This window comes from Tupaia chinensis, unplaced genomic scaffold (genome assembly GCF_000334495.1).
Source record: "Tupaia chinensis unplaced genomic scaffold, TupChi_1.0 Scaffold000131_1, whole genome shotgun sequence".
Lineage (NCBI taxonomy): Eukaryota > Metazoa > Chordata > Mammalia > Scandentia > Tupaiidae > Tupaia > Tupaia belangeri.
In genome coordinates this window covers 1,026,320-1,040,548 of record NW_006159600.1, presented here as the reverse complement: position 1 = coordinate 1,040,548, position 14,229 = coordinate 1,026,320, and the positions used below count along the sequence as shown (strand labels likewise).

The window sequence follows — 14,229 nt, the reverse complement described above, 5'->3', positions numbered from 1 at the left end:
TGTAGGGCCCAGGCCCCCACCCCTGCACCCGTGGTCCTCAGCTGGGGTGAGTGTGCCACAGCCTGGGGGTCACGTGGCAATGCCTGGAGACGTTTTGATCACAACTGGGAGATGCTAGGTCATTCCCGTGTGCCAGAAACAAGCCAGTGCCCATGGGCAGGAAGGAAGCCCCTCAGGCGGCCCATGGCACGGCCTCAGGTGGACACCGCACACAGGAGTGTGAGACGGAGGGTCGGTCCCGTCCATGACGGGAGGGCCCAGGGCGCACCGGGCCCTCTCGGTGCTGGAGAATTAGACTCCTGCTGTACGGAGGGGGCCAGGCCTCGAGTCCGCGGAGGAGGAAGGGCCTCAGCTGAAGTTTCTGCTCCTGTAAATCCTGATCCTGGATCCCTAAGAAAGGAGCGGAGGGTGGGAGAGGGGAGAACCGGGGTCCTGGAAAGAGAGGAGCAGAGAGCGGGGCCCCAGGGAGAAAGGCAGCAGCTCCCACACCCATCCTGAGCTACAGAGGGTCGCTCCACGTTCCCTGTTCCCCAAGAGGCAAGGCCCCGGGTCCCTGGTGAGGGAGGATGGCTCTGGGCCTTGTGGAGAGAGGGCAGGAGCTCCTGGGCCCAGGATAAGGAAGCACCACCCGTCGGGACGCCTGGGACCTCACGTGGGGCGGTGGTCCTCAGATGCCGGTGTGCATAGGGTCACCCGGGGACTGGCTGCATGGCCCTGAGGGGTCCGACGGGTCGGGGGCAGGAGCTGGCGTTTCTAACAAGCTCCCAGGTGAGCGGTACCCGCAGAGACCACACTTAGAGCTGGGCGGCGGAATCCGACTTCCTGGCTCCTGGCGCTGAGGGAGGGAGGGCCTTGGAACAGAAGTCATTAGGTCTTAAAGGAGAGAGGGTCAGGGCTGGATTACCGGGTCTGGATGGGGACCGGGCTTCTTGATCCCAGCGGGAGACACAGCCCGTGGGCTCTTTGGCCTTCAGGAGCTAAGGAAGGGGCCCCCTGGTCGGGGGAGAGGAGCGGGGCGGGACCTGCAGTCTGGGAGAGGCGGGACCCGTGCCCTGACCGCCCCCGCCCCCAGGAGCGCCTGGACCATGCTGCTCAGCGCCTACTGGCACGGCCTGCACCCCGGCTACTACCTGAGCTTCCTGACCATCCCGCTGTGCCTGGCTGCCGAGGGCCGGCTGGAGTCCGCCCTGCGGGGGCGGCTGAGCCCCGCGGGCCAGAAGGCCTGGGACTGGGCGCACTGGTTCCTGAAGATGCGCGCCTACGACTACATGTGCATGGGCTTCGTGCTGCTCTCGCTGCGGGACACGCTGCGCTACTGGGCCTCCATCTACTTCTGCGTGCACCTGCTGGCCCTGGCGGCCCTGGGGCTGGGGCTGGCCCTGGGCGGCGGTGGCCCCGGCCGGCGGAAGGCAGCCTCACAGGCCCCCAGCCCTGCCCCGGAAAAGCTCCACGAGGAGTAAGCTGCCGCGAGCACCCTCGCCAGCGCCAGCGTTCGCCTGGAGTCCCGGGAACCGGGCTGCTGTGTCCTTTTCCAGGAAGAGTCCTTATCGGGCCAGGGGCCTGGAGAGGATTCCCTGCCCCGCAGCTGGACCCCTTGCCAGGCCAGGCTGGGCGTGCCACCTCCCCCAAGTCCCCTGCCCTCTGCGTGATCAAGGTCTTGTCCAGACGAGGACCGCCCTCATCTTGGCCGGGGTGCGGTGTTCACAGCCCTCCGCCTCCCAGAACGGGCCGGCAGTGTGCTTTCTGGGGCACCCAGCCTGCCTTCGGCACCCCAGAATCAGGGTGGGGCTTCAGGAGCGGGCCTGGGAGTGGGGAACCCTTTTCTTGAGCCTTTGGCTCCGTTTTTATTTCATCAAGTCAGTATTTCAGACTGGAAAGAGGACATAATCTCCCCATTCCATGAAGGGGAAACTGAGGCAGGCACGCAGCCGGGGACCGTTGCTCCTGGGCCTCCATCTGAGCCGCCTGAGGGCCCGACACTCCTGTCAGCCTGTTGTCACTCACCGGCCTGAGACAGGGCCAGAGTGTGTCAGTCTTTCCCAATAAAGTGTTGCAGAGACGCTGGCTCGTGTGGCAGTCTGTGGGCGGTAACTGGATGGAGGCCTGGTCCCCCTAAGCAGCCGCGTGGCTTGCTCCGCCGTCAGGACCCACTGGGCCTCAGCGTCCAGGAGGCCTCTCCCAGCAGGGGCTCCGAGTTCAGGGAAGTGTACTGTGATCCCTGGGGCCGCCTGGTGGCCAGGTAGGCGCCTGCCCGCCTCCTTCCCTGGGGCAGTCCCCGCCCAGGTGGCCGCTGGAGACGGAAGCAGCTGTGCCTGGGGCCATGGAAGGAACCCCTGCCTGGGAACCGGAAGCCTGGGGCGCCTCTGGGGGGTGGCCGGCCCCCCAGGAGGCCAGAGGAGGTGGGGGAGTCTGGGAGACTTGGATCCATGGGTCCTCAGGCTAAGTGGGAGTCGCAGACCGTGGCCTGCGTTCCAGGGCGCTGAGCACTGAAAGGGGAGGTGTTCCTGGGTTTCTAGAAGAGGAGGAACTGTTGGCCGGGACTCCGGGAGAGGTCGAGATCCCAGACTCGGAGAAAGACTGGGGGGGGGTCCCAAACTCCTGGGCTCCTCAGCCCTGGTAGGGTCCTCACCTGAGTCCTTGGGGAGGGTGTTTAGGGAAGTAGAAGAGGGGAATTCTAACCTCCCAGTCCAGGGCAGGAAGGGCTGGGGGCCTGGCCCATGGTGTGTGGGGGAGTGGTCTGGGGGCCTGGACCCCTGGGTCTGAGGAGAAGAGGCTGAGGGTCTGGCCCCTGGCGTGTGTGTGGGGTGGGGTGGGGGGGAGGTCTGGGGCCTGGCCCCTGGCTTGTGAGGGCGTCTGGGGGGGGCGGGGGGGCTGGGCCCACCTGGCCCCTGGTGTGTGTTGGGGGTCTGGGGGCCTGACCCCTGGTATGTGTGTGGGGGTCTGGGGGCCTGGCCCCTGGTGTGTGTGGGGATCTGTGGGCTGGCCCCTGGTGCGTGTGTGGGGGTCTGGGGGCCTGGCCCCTGGTGTGTGTGGGGGGTCTGAGGGCCTGGCCCCTGGTGTGTGTGGGGGGTCTGAGGGTCTGGCCCCTGGCGTGTGGGGGAAGATCTGGGGTCCTGCCCCTGCCCTGGTCCTCCCAGCCCGGCTCTCCTGCCCAGGCCGGTCGCTGTCCTCTGTGCTGAACGAGCTCCCCAGTGCTGCCACCCTGCGGTACCGCGGCCCTGGGGTGCTGCCTTGGGGGGCTCTAGAGGAGGAGGAGGAGGACGGAGGAAGGAGCATCCAGGCCTTCCGAGAAGATGCCCAGCAGGAGCTGCAGGAGCCGCGCCCCTCCCGGGAGCTGCCCTGGCCCATGCAGGCCAGGCGGGCACACAGGTGACCTCCGCCTCTCTGAGTTGCTGTCCTGGTCCTCCCCTGCCGCGCTCCTTCCTGGCGCACCACCCCAGCGTCTGGGCTGGCTTCTCCCCAGTCTGCTTCCAGGGCTCTGCCTGCAACCTGCCTGCTCCCCCAGGCCTGCCTCTCAGGTCTTCCCGGAGGATGGGAATGCTGGCCCCTGCTTAAGGATGCTTAGGCATTTCTTTTCTCTTTTTTCTAAGTTTATTTCCTTCATGAGTGACAGAGACATGGCACTCCTGCGAGGGCTTCGGGCCGGCAATCACCCCCAGCTTCAGCCAGCTGCGGGTCCGGGAGGGTGCGGCGTGCTCGGGGACTCGGGAGAATCAGGCTCTCGCGGCGAGGCCGCCGTTTTTGGCGCTTGCTTCCTCGCTGTCCTCCAGGGCTCCCACCCGCGCGCAGCCTCGCTCTGGGACGTGGTGTGGACGGAACCGCCTCTGTTCTGTGTGCCGAGCTGAGCGGTTTGTTTCTGTGTATGGCTGCGGAGCACTCCGTGTTAGGATACACCTCGCTGTCGATCCTGCTCCGTGCAGGACTGTCTCTACCGTGAGGGGCTCCTAAGGCCTCCACTTGGCGTCTCTAACTCTGTTTCCCTCCCAGGCGGAGCCAAGCCAGGGACCACGTGGCCTTGGGCTCCGAGTCCAGGGCGGCCCACTGGGCCCTGCTGCTTCGGAGGTCCAAGGAGAAGATAAACGAGGGCGTGCGCACCTTGCAGCCCTGGGCGTGGACGCTGAAGAAGATCGGGGGTGCGCTGGCGTAGGGCTGGCGTCCTGGGGGTGGGGACCAGACCCCCGGGTCTGGGGCCGGGCTCGGAGCCGCGAGGCCGGGAGCGGCCGGCCCGCGCTCACTGTCTCTGCTGCCCCCTGCAGGCCAGTTTGGCGCCGGCACGGAGTCCTACTTCTCCCTGCTGCGCTTCCTGCTGCTGCTCAACGTGCTGGCCTCTGTGCTTAAGGCCTGCATGGTGCTGCTGCCCACCTGGCTGGAAGGGGCTCCCCCTGGGCCCTCTGGCTCTGGCGAGTGCGGCTCCTATAACCCCCACCCGACTGGCCTGGTCTCCTTCCCCACTCAGCTCTTCAACTTGCTCTCAGGAGAGGTGGGTGCTCTCAGTGCCCCCCACCTCTGACCCTGCCAGCCCGCTCCCAGCCCCGGGTGACGCCGGCTGCGTTCCTCCCCAGGGCTACCTGGAATGGTCCCCTCTCTTCTACGGGTTCTACCCTCCCCACCTGCGCCTGGCGGTCACCTACCTGTGCTCCGTCTTTGCCATCGGCCTCGTCTGCCTCCTGCTCATCCTGCATCGGTCAGTGACGGCGCCCACCGGGAACCCCTGGGCCAGTCCCTCCCCCAGGACACCGAGCTTGCTCTGCGGTCCCTTTCTGTTTTCAATGAAATCAATTTCTTTTCAAATTTATTTCTTCCAAGATGGAAAGAGCTAGTAGAAACCTCCAACAGGGTCCTCGCGGTGGCCCACAGGTCTCGGCTGGCGGATCCCCCACGGGTCTCAGCCGGCGGATCCCCCACATGTATACCCTCATGCTGAGGGCGAGCTCCGGACAAGGACAGGTCCTCACCCCTGTCCTGGCCCCTGAGCTGAAATCTTTCTTTTCATTGCCAGAGGGCATGTGTGCTTACCAGAGACAGAGAGAAAGCACCCCAGTGGGGTGTGCTCATGCCACCATCTCTTCTCCATCTGGTGGGGATCAGACACGCCCAGCGTGTTTTTCAAGCCAGTGGGGCCAAAATTTGTAATGTGGTTGGCCATGTGGGGTCCCTTGTGGGAATCCCGAGGGCCAGCCAGGAATCAGCTTTAAAATGTTTCTTATGGAACCAGCAGTTGGCGTAATGGCTATGTCACTGGACTCCCACGTAGTCGACCGCAGTTCGAATCCCAGACCTGGTGGCTTAAACTCACGCTGAGACGTGTGTGTGCGTGCTCAAGATCCTGAATGGAGAATGGGGGAGAAGGGATTGCGGTGTGGCCATCCCCCGGGGGTGATTTCTCGTTTTCTGTCTCTCTGTCTCTCTCTGTCTTTCTGGTGAGCGCACGCACCCTGTAGGAAAAACCTCTTTTAAAAAGAATATTTCTTACATGGTAAGGGCAGCGATACGAGAGGGGAAGTTTTTCCCTCCCCTGTGGCTCAGGCCCCAGTGGGGAGGGTGATAGGAAACAAGCACCCTGCAGGAACCATGACCACGGCCTTCCTCGAGGGAAGCGGTGCTCTGCAGGGAGCAATGGGGGTCACGCGGCCCTCCTGAGCACCTACCATACACAGGCGCTTTCTAAGCAGTTGGGATAGGCAGTGAGTAAGAGACAGGAAAACAGGAAAGCAAACACGGTCCCATCAGGTGGGTACATCCTACTCCAGCTGGAAGCCGGGCAGGTTACCAGGGCAGGGAGCCATGTGCCAGGGGCGTGGGCGGGCCCTGCAGGTGGGCGTGCTCAGTCCTCTGGCCTCTACCTCCATGGCTCTCCAGGTCCGGGCCCCCCCCCCCGGGTCTCTTTACTGCTCCCACTTCTCTGGGCCTGCCCTTCTCTCTAGCTCTCGGACCTCTCTCTAAGTCTCTTTCTGGAAACTCCCTGGCGCGGTCTTCATTTCCTTCTCCTGGGTTCTCTTTGGGGCATCTGCCTGTCTCTCTCTGGGGCCCTGCCGGGTATCCCAGGTGCCTGTCTGTTCGGTGGGTGACTGTGCCCCAGGTCCCTTCGGAACCTCTCTTGGCCTTTGGCTCCAATGTCTCACATGGCTCTACCACAGTGACTCTGCGAGGTGGGGGTTCGCCACGGGCCAAAGGTCGTGGGGTTGTGTTCCTGTCCGCCCGGCGACAGGAGTGCCCTCATGCCTGCTCGAGGCTGTCCTCACAGTGCCCAGCTCCCGGTCTCCCCTCTCAGCTCAGTGTCCGGGCTGAAGCAGACGTTGCTGGCCGAGTCGGGGGCGCTGACCAGCTACAGCCACCGGGTGTTCTCGGCCTGGGACTTCGGCCTCTGCGGGGACGTCCACGTGCGGCTGCGCCAGCACAACATCCTCTACGAGCTGCAGGTGCGCCAGGGGCCGGAGCCAGCCAGGACAGGGCTGAGCTCGCGCGCAGGGCTCGCCCACGCTGGGCGAAGCTTGCTTCCAGGGAGGCAGATCTCGGGGAATGAAGGGGTGCGAGGAGGCACGATGGGATGCCTGAGGTCGGAGGGTGCAGGAAAAGCAAACATCCGTAAGGGGCAGAGAGCCAGGGCGCCTCGGTTCAAATGTAAGTGCTGGGCGTGGCCACAGGGGGGCGGGACTCCAGAGCAGAACTGGACCGCTCGGAAGGCTGTGCCTGGCAGGGTCTCGGGGTACCGTCTGCATACCTGGGGAGGGGTTTGGGACGTGGGCGGAGCCTAGGGAGGAGCAGCCAGGAGAGCTGGGTGGGCCGGCAGGGCTCTGGAGCCAGTGGGTAACCGGCTGTAGAGGTCCTGGGGGATGAGGGAGGGCTAGATCAGTTCAAGTCAAGGAGGGGCTCTGCAGGGGCCTGGAGGGGGGGCGAAGCCTACATGGACGTTGGTCCTGGGTCAGGTGGAGCTGGAAGAAGCTGCGGTGCGGCGCCGAGCCGCGGTGCGGACGCTGGGCCAGCAAACCAGGGTGTGGTTTGTGCGCGCACTGGTCAACCTCCTGGTGGTCACGCTCCTGGGGGCAGCCTTCTATGGCATCTACTGGGCTACAGCGTACACCGTGCAGCTGCAGGTGAGGAGGGGCTGGGAAGTCTTGGATTCCCAGAATCTCAACGGGGAGGCATGGCGTGGGGTGTGTCTGGACCCCGGACTTCGCGTTCTGGAGGAAGAAGAGGCTGGGGAGGATCGTAATCGCGGTCCCTTCAGGACTCCAGAGCCTCTCTCTTCTCCGTCCCGTCCGCCCCTCCAGGAGGAGCCCTTTGTCCAGCAGAGGCCGCTGCTGAAGCTTGGGGTGGATTACCTTCCGTCCATCTTCATCTCGGGGGTCAACTTCGTGCTGCCGCCGGTGTTCAAGCTCATTGCCCCACTGGAGGGCTACACTCGGAGCCGCCAGATCGTCTTTATCTTGCTCAGGTTTTTGCCTTGTGGAGTGCGTTGGGGATGATGGGGGACGGGGAGCGGTTTCGGGGACGTTGTCTGGCAAATAAGCCGCAGAAGCCCCAGGATATAGGACCCAGGGAGATCGGGATTCGCCGACGCTCACGGAGCCTCAGTTGCCTTGGGAAGTGGGAAGGAGCGTGAGCACGCCCCCTGCAGGAGGGCCCTGCGTGCCGGCGGCCAGTGCCGCTTCCCGTCCTCCCTCCCCAGGACCGTGTTTCTCCGCCTGGCCTCCCTGCTGGTCCTGCTGTTCTCTCTGTGGGATAAGATCACTTGCGGGGGCAACGCCGAGGCTCAGGGGTGCAAAACCTGTGGCTACAATTACAAAGAACTTCCGGTGAGGCCACGTGGGCTTGTGTGGGGGAAATGCTGGGTCCCGCAAGGAAAGGAGCTGGGCAAGTCCAGATCTCAGGTTCGTTAAGGAAGAGCCCCCTGAGGACCGGGGTACAGATACTCGAACAACCTGAGGCCCCCGCCAGCGAGAAAACATGGATAGCGCGCCTAAGCCTGCGATTCAGGGACTCGCAGGTCGGGCCCAGTCCTGAGGCCCTTCCGCCTCTGCTCCTTCCTCAGTGCTGGGAGACCCGGCTGGGCCAGGAGATGTACAAGCTCCTGCTCTTCGACCTGCTCGCCGGCCTGGCAGTCACGCTGCTGCTCCAGTTTCCTCGGAAGTGAGCCCGCCCCTCCCGAGGGCGCCTGCCCTCGCCCAGGGTTTACGCGTTACCTCCCTCTGAAGTCGCTTCTGCAGCTACCCGCGGGACCCCTGCCCCGCCAGTCCTCAGGCCCCGCCCCTGGACACACCCCCTCCACGCTGAAGCTTGAAGGTCACTTCGGATTGGTGGCAGGGGTGGCGGGGGCGGGCCAATCCTGGGCCGGCACGCCCCTGACGCCCCGCCCCGCCCCTCAGGCTGCTCTGTGGCCTCTGTCCCGGGGCCCTGGGCCGAGTGCTGGGGACCCAGGAGTTCCAGGTGCCTGATGAGGTGCTAGGGCTCATCTACGCGCAGACGGTGGTCTGGGTGGGGAGTTTCTTCTGCCCGTTACTGCCCATGCTCAACACGGCCAAGTTTCTGCTGCTTTTCTACTTGAAGAAGGTGAGGGCTGGGGAGGACCCCGGGGTCTGAGACCGGAATGGGACCCGGGGAAGGAGGACGCTGGGGACCCGGAATACTAGGTCCTGCCAGAGGAGGGCTAAAGGAAGGACGGAATCGTGGATCTGGGAGAAAGGCATAGGCGCAGGTCTAGGGCATCCCACCGTCCACATGTGAAGGACGTGAGGTTTAGACTCCTGGGTCTTTTTCTTACTTTGTTTCCATGAGTGAGAGAGCAGAGAGCACCCCCGACAGGGTCTGATGCTGCTGTGACCTACCCAGCTGCAGCCAGTCCGGGGTCATTGGCACATGCCCGTCGGGTGTACTCAGGGAGGTCTCGGGGGCAAGCCAGGGCCCTTCCCACGCGGGACAGCCGAGCAAGGCACTGCTTACCTCTGTGCCACCGACCAGCCTGACTCCTGGGTCCTGACTGAGGGGAGAGCCAGGGTTCCTCATACTTCCCTTCCCTCTCCTTCCCCTCCGACAGTTCACCCTCTTCTCCACCTGTTCCCCGGCCTCCCGCACCTTCCGGGCCTCCACAGTGAACTTCTTTTTCCCCCTGGTCCTCCTCGTGGGCCTGGCCATCTCCGCTGTTCCGGTGCTGTACAGCATCTTCGTGTAAGTGTGAGGGTCTCCTGCCTCTCTCCTTCCCTCCCCTCACTCACTGCTGGCCCCACCTGAGCTCATCCCCTCTCTGGCTTCAGGATCCCGCCTTCTAAGCTGTGTGGTCCATTCCGGGGACAGTTGTCCATCTGGGACCCGATTCCTAAGACTATATGCACCCTCCCTAAAACCGCCAAAAACTTGCTCTTCTTCCTGGGGACCCAGGGTTTTGCTGTGCCCCTTCTGCTGCTTTCCAGGTGAGAGGTCCAAGTTTGGATGCTCGTGGTGGCCCTGCCATCTGGAGGGAGGACTGGGGGCCTGGTCTGGTTGAGGTTCTGAACTCCTTGAGCCCGAGGGAGGAGCTATTTTGGGGATTGCTAAGCACCCTGCACGTTAGGGAGTAGCCTCCATCCCTGCCTCCTCTAGCATCCTGATGGCATATACCGTGGCCCTGGCTAACTCCTACGGACGCCTCGTCTCTGAGCTCAAACGCCAGATGGAGTCGGTGAGCCAGGCCGGGTCCCTGGGAATTGTCCCGGGGGACGTAGAGAGAGAGACGTGAGAGAAGGAAGGTCCGTCTCACTTTCACTTCTCTCCACCCCAGGAGGCACAGAATAAAGTCTTCCTGGCACAACGTGCGGTGGCGCTGAGCTCGGCCAGCGGGGCTCTTTGACCTCCCCAGCCTGGCTCGGGATGACGTCCCACTTTCAGACCCCAGACCCCTTGTAAGCCTCGGTTACGTCATTCACAAACTCGAAGAACTGGAGTAGACTCCACGTGCCCTTTCATCCCAGAACCCGTGCCGCCCAGCTTCTGACTCTAATGAACCTCTTTCTTGATCAATAAATACAGCCCAGGATGCTGAGCGCTCTTTGAAACCCGAGTCTCGAAACCGGGGGCGGGGCTTCAGCGGGCGTGAGCCAATCAAATGTGTCGGCCCGGGAGGGTCTCTCCCAAGGAGACTTGACGGACGTGTCAGCCAATCGGTGGTCGCACACGGCGAGGCTAGGGGCGGGGCAATCTCTGATTGACTCAGAACCCTGGTGCGAGGCGGTTGCTGGGTGACACCACGCGCCGAAGCCTGGGATTCGCTCTGATGAAGCGTATCTCAACCAACCAGCTCTTGCTACGGATCTGGAGAAGGCGTGCCAACTAGCCCAGAGCCAATCTGTGGCCGAGAAAAGGACAACAGGGCGGGGACAGTCCCTTCCCAATCGGAAGTGCCGGGGGGCGGGCCCCCCAGTTCAGGCAGGCTACGGCGCCATGAATATCTTGCCCAAGAAGAGCTGGCACGTCCGCAACAAGGACAATGTCGCCCGCGTGCGGCGTGACGAGGCTCAGGCTCGGGAGGAGGAGAAGGAGCGTGAACGAAGGGTGCTGCTTGCTCAGCAAGAGGTAAGCTCCGAGTCCGGCCGGGCGAAGCTCCCGGGGCCAAGCGCGCAGGCGCCGCGGACTGGGCCGGAAGTGGAGGCCGCGCAGGCGCAATGCGCCCGACGTGTGGCGTGGTGCTGGCAGCCGAGCCAGCCTGTGGGGAGGTTGCTCTGCGAATTCTGTGCTCTCCTCCACGGAACCTCCCTGACCTCGCCCCGGTCTTGGTTTCTTCTGCTCGTATACCAAGTGGTCAGGGCAGTGCTTAGCATGGAGTGGCAGCTTAATAATTGAATGAACACTTGAAAAATCGTTGGAGCGTTCTATAAAAGAGAATTCGGACGTCTTTTTAGTTTGCCTGCTGTTTATTGAGCACCTGCTGCATGCTGCCCCGTGCAGAGCGCTTGGCTTGGGAAATCCATCATAAGCACCGTTCATTCTTATAGGCAGCGGTTACCGCCCCCGTGTAAAGAAGTGAGATAGCTTCAGAGGAAAAAGGCATAGCGGAAGAGTGACAAGGGACACCGCTGCCCAGACACACACGAGCAGTAGAGACTTTCTTAATAGACAGAGACAGTGAGAGGGAAAGTGAGAAATCACCCGGTGCAGAGCGATGGCCACACCCTCGAGCCGTTCTCCCAGCACGCATGCGCACACACCCCGCATGAGTTTGAAGCCACCCGGTCCAGGACTTGAACTGCAGTCCGCCATGTGGGAGTCTAGCAACATAACCACTAGGCCATCTGCTGGCCCCCCCGTGAATAACTTAATATGTTTTGTGGACACCTTTCAGACATGGCTAATTTATCCTCACCAATGACCCAGAGGTGGTCTAATCTCTAAATTCATGTGTATCCCTAGAAGGTACTACCCAACTTGGGGTGGTGACTCGGAGCCATGCTTGGTGTTAGGCTGCCATGAGGACTGTCTGCCACTGCGGATCGGGACCCATGCTCGCTCTGCCAGGCAGTTTACAGGCTACCCTCGCCGTCCGGCCATGCACCGCCGCTCTCCCCAGGCTAGACAGCTGCTGCTGGGCTCGCAGTGCTGCGTCCCCTTTCTTGCATCCCAAGCAGCATGGACTGTAACTCTCCTGTGGCCAGCACCGACTCCGATCCTGAGTCGCCTCCCAGTCCTGGATGTCCTACCGCTAACTCTTTTCCCCAGGCCCGCACAGAATTTCTACGGAAGAAAGCCAGGCATCAGAACTCACGGCCTGAGCTGGAAGCAGCAGAGGCAGAAGCCCCAAGTTCTGGCCCTGTGGACCTATTTCGGGAACTGCTGGAGGACGGGAAAGGGGTAGCCAGAGGCAATAAAGAATATGAGGAAGAGAAGCGACAGGAGAAGGTAAAGCAGCCTCCCACTTTATCAGAATCAGGACAGCTGGGGAGGGAGGGGTGCCACTTGGCCCTGGAGTGTGGCTGCGGAGTGCAGGCACGGGCCAGGATGGGTGTTCAGTGACCATGTGGAGAACTTACACAGTACCAGGACGGTGCAAGGGGCACAGGTCCCGCATCGGGTACCCACTGCCCTGGCAGCGGATGCTGGAGACCCTCAGCTGTGGTAGGACCTGTCAGGTCTCCAGCCTGACGCCCGAACCCTACCAAGATCTGTGACATGGTCATTGTTTAAAGATGAAATACAAATGCGCCTGGTCACTCACCTGCTCTCTGGGACTGCCCAGACTCGAGGTTGTGTGCCCGCCTCAGTCACTCCTCTGCTCGCCACCTTCCTTCGGGTTCTTCTCCAGGTACCCCAAGATGCCTGCCTTTGAACCCTGAAGTAGCTCCACACCCCCTAACCCCCCGCATTCTGCGACTGCAGCCCATCTCTGGGCAGGAGCGCTGTGTCCGCTGGTCCAGGACAGGCCTTTGATGCCCGCTGGATGACAGAACGCCCTGGGTTTCCCTGTCGCCACGTGCAGGGTCCCTGACACCCTGAGGAGACTACTCCATCCCTGTGCTTTCTGGTCCCTCAGGAGAGGCAGGAGAAAGCCCTGGGCATCCTGACGTACCTGGGCCAGAGCGCAGCCGAGGCCCAGACTCAGCCTCCGTGGTACCAGCTGCCGCCTGGGCGAGGCAGCCCCCCGCCTGGCCCAGGCCCAGACGAGAAGCTCAAGAGCCGCCTGGACCCTCTGCGGGAGATGCAGAAACACCTGGGGAGAAAGAGAAGGCCGAGCAGCGACGAAGGCAGGAAGGACAAGAAAGGCAGCAGGGAAAAGGAGGCATCTGGGAAGCAGCGGCTTCACAAGTGAGGAGGCCCCAGCCCAGCACACAGCACGGCCGGGGGCACTGCGACGTCAGGGACTGGCCCTCGGCGTGTAGTTCAAGCGCCCGGGGTCCTGAGGCCCCGTGTGGTCTGTGGGTGCAGCCCAGTGGTGGTCACCCTTCCCACTGTGGTCCTCATGTGTACAGTGGAAACTTCCAGAGAAGACACCATTGCTTTGATGGCTGGCATGGACCTCGCGTCCACAATTTTTTTCTTTTTTTGTTGAGATTTTTGCTGTAGGGCATGTGTGCTCACCAGAGACAGACACACAAAGTGAGAAACCACCCTCCACCCAGAAGGGATGGCCATGCCACAATCCCTTCTCAGTTCTCTCAGGATTTGGGGCACACACACACCCAGCATGAGTTTTAAGCTGGCAGGTATAGGACCCGAACCGCTGTCAACTACATGGGAGTCTAGGAATGTAACCATTACACCAACTGGCTCTCTGTTCTTTCGCTTTTAAAAACTTGATGTAGAGTGTGTGTGCTTACTGGAGACAGGGAAAGTTTGCACCCCCCACGGAGGAGGGCCATGCCACAATGCCTTCTCCATCCTTGGGATTTGGGGCCTGCATGCACACACATCCAGCGTGCTTCTCAAGGCTGCCAGATCTGGGGCTCAAACTGCAGTCAACCATGTTGAGACCCAGCTGCCCCAACCTCCATGCCGCTGGCTGGCCCTCTGCTTATCTTCAGGTTTTGCCACAGGGCACATGCGTTCATGAGAGACGGAGAAGGAAAGTGAGATGGCCCTGCCACAGTCTCTTCATTCTCAGGACGTTGGCCATGCACACACGTGGCTGCCAGGTCTAGAGACTCTAAACGCAGTCAGTGTGGGCTTCCAGCACCTTAACCACATGCCACCTGCTGGCCCCCTCTGTTCATTTCTATTAAAAATTTGCTGTGTAATACCAGAATACCAGATAGGAGCCATTTAAAAGCTCTTGGAGTTTTTTTTGTTTTTGTTTTTTTGAGGTCCTTGTTCTTAAAAGCATCAAGGAACCCTGAGATGCCAAGGTTAGAACCACTAGGTTAGCCCAGAAGCAGATCCGTGTCCCAGGGCACCAGGCCTGAGCAGATGCAGTTGTGTGTTTTTCTGCAGGAGGGTAAACTGAGGCCTGGAGAGGCCTAGGGTACTGCTCAGTGTTTTGTTCCACAGGTGGGAGGCCCAGGGTTGCCCTTGGTACCCTTTCCCACAGGTCTCAGGAGCTGAGGCCGGGAGCACATTCGGTGCAGGCTGAAGTCCCAGACCAGGGTGCCTTCAGTGGGTGGTGGTGGGGGGGTGACTCTCAAGGCTTCCGGCTTCCTGACCAGACCCTTCTCCCCTCAGACCCCCAACCCTAGACCAGCTCCGAGCTGAACGGCTCCGGCGGGAAGCGGCTGAGAGGGCTCGGGCAGAGGCCCTGCTGGCACGGATCCAAGGCCGGGCACCACAGGAAGG

The 14,229-nt window shown here is 62.1% G+C and overlaps 3 protein-coding genes across 3 annotated transcripts in view; all 3 read left to right on the top strand.

Moving 5' to 3' along the window:
- MBOAT7 (membrane bound acylglycerophosphatidylinositol O-acyltransferase MBOAT7) overlaps window positions 1-2,059 on the top strand; it is an 11,457-nt gene extending 9,398 nt beyond the window's left edge. The window contains 1 exon segment of the mRNA XM_014586367.1: window positions 1,073-2,059. Within this exon segment, the coding sequence (XP_014441853.1) occupies window positions 1,073-1,460 (388 nt within the window). The 3' untranslated portion in view covers window positions 1,461-2,059.
- Window positions 2,060-2,267: 208 nt separating this feature from the next.
- Window positions 2,268-10,015, top strand: TMC4 (transmembrane channel like 4). The gene is made up of 15 exons (XM_006144739.3): window positions 2,268-2,399; window positions 3,156-3,369; window positions 3,988-4,133; window positions 4,257-4,480; window positions 4,563-4,684; window positions 6,272-6,419; window positions 6,927-7,094; window positions 7,272-7,435; window positions 7,670-7,796; window positions 8,033-8,130; window positions 8,367-8,550; window positions 9,035-9,165; window positions 9,252-9,407; window positions 9,577-9,655; window positions 9,755-10,015. Exons 1-15 carry the CDS (start codon window positions 2,321-2,323, stop codon window positions 9,821-9,823), a joined length of 2,109 nt encoding a protein of 702 aa, XP_006144801.1. The 5' UTR covers window positions 2,268-2,320; the 3' UTR covers window positions 9,824-10,015.
- A 193-nt stretch (window positions 10,016-10,208) lies between these two features.
- The window catches only part of LENG1 (leukocyte receptor cluster member 1), a gene marked incomplete in the record, with an annotated part of 4,203 nt that continues 182 nt past the window's right edge, over window positions 10,209-14,229 (top strand). Inside the window, 4 exon segments of the mRNA XM_014586386.2 lie at window positions 10,209-10,545; window positions 11,686-11,865; window positions 12,497-12,768; window positions 14,119-14,229. Coding sequence (XP_014441872.1) covers window positions 10,414-10,545; window positions 11,686-11,865; window positions 12,497-12,768; window positions 14,119-14,229 — 695 coding nt within the window.

Excerpts from the sequence above, each read along its gene's own strand:
- TMC4 (XM_006144739.3), top strand. The coding sequence starts at position 2,321 with ATGGAAGGAACCCCTGCCTGGGAACCGGAAGCCTGGGGCGCCTCTGGG. Across the intron at positions 6,420-6,926 it reads ACATCCTCTACGAGCTGCAG|GTGGAGCTGGAAGAAGCTGC; the intron begins GTGCGCCAGGGG and ends GTCCTGGGTCAG. Across the intron at positions 9,656-9,754 it reads TCAAACGCCAGATGGAGTCG|GAGGCACAGAATAAAGTCTT; the intron begins GTGAGCCAGGCC and ends TCTCCACCCCAG.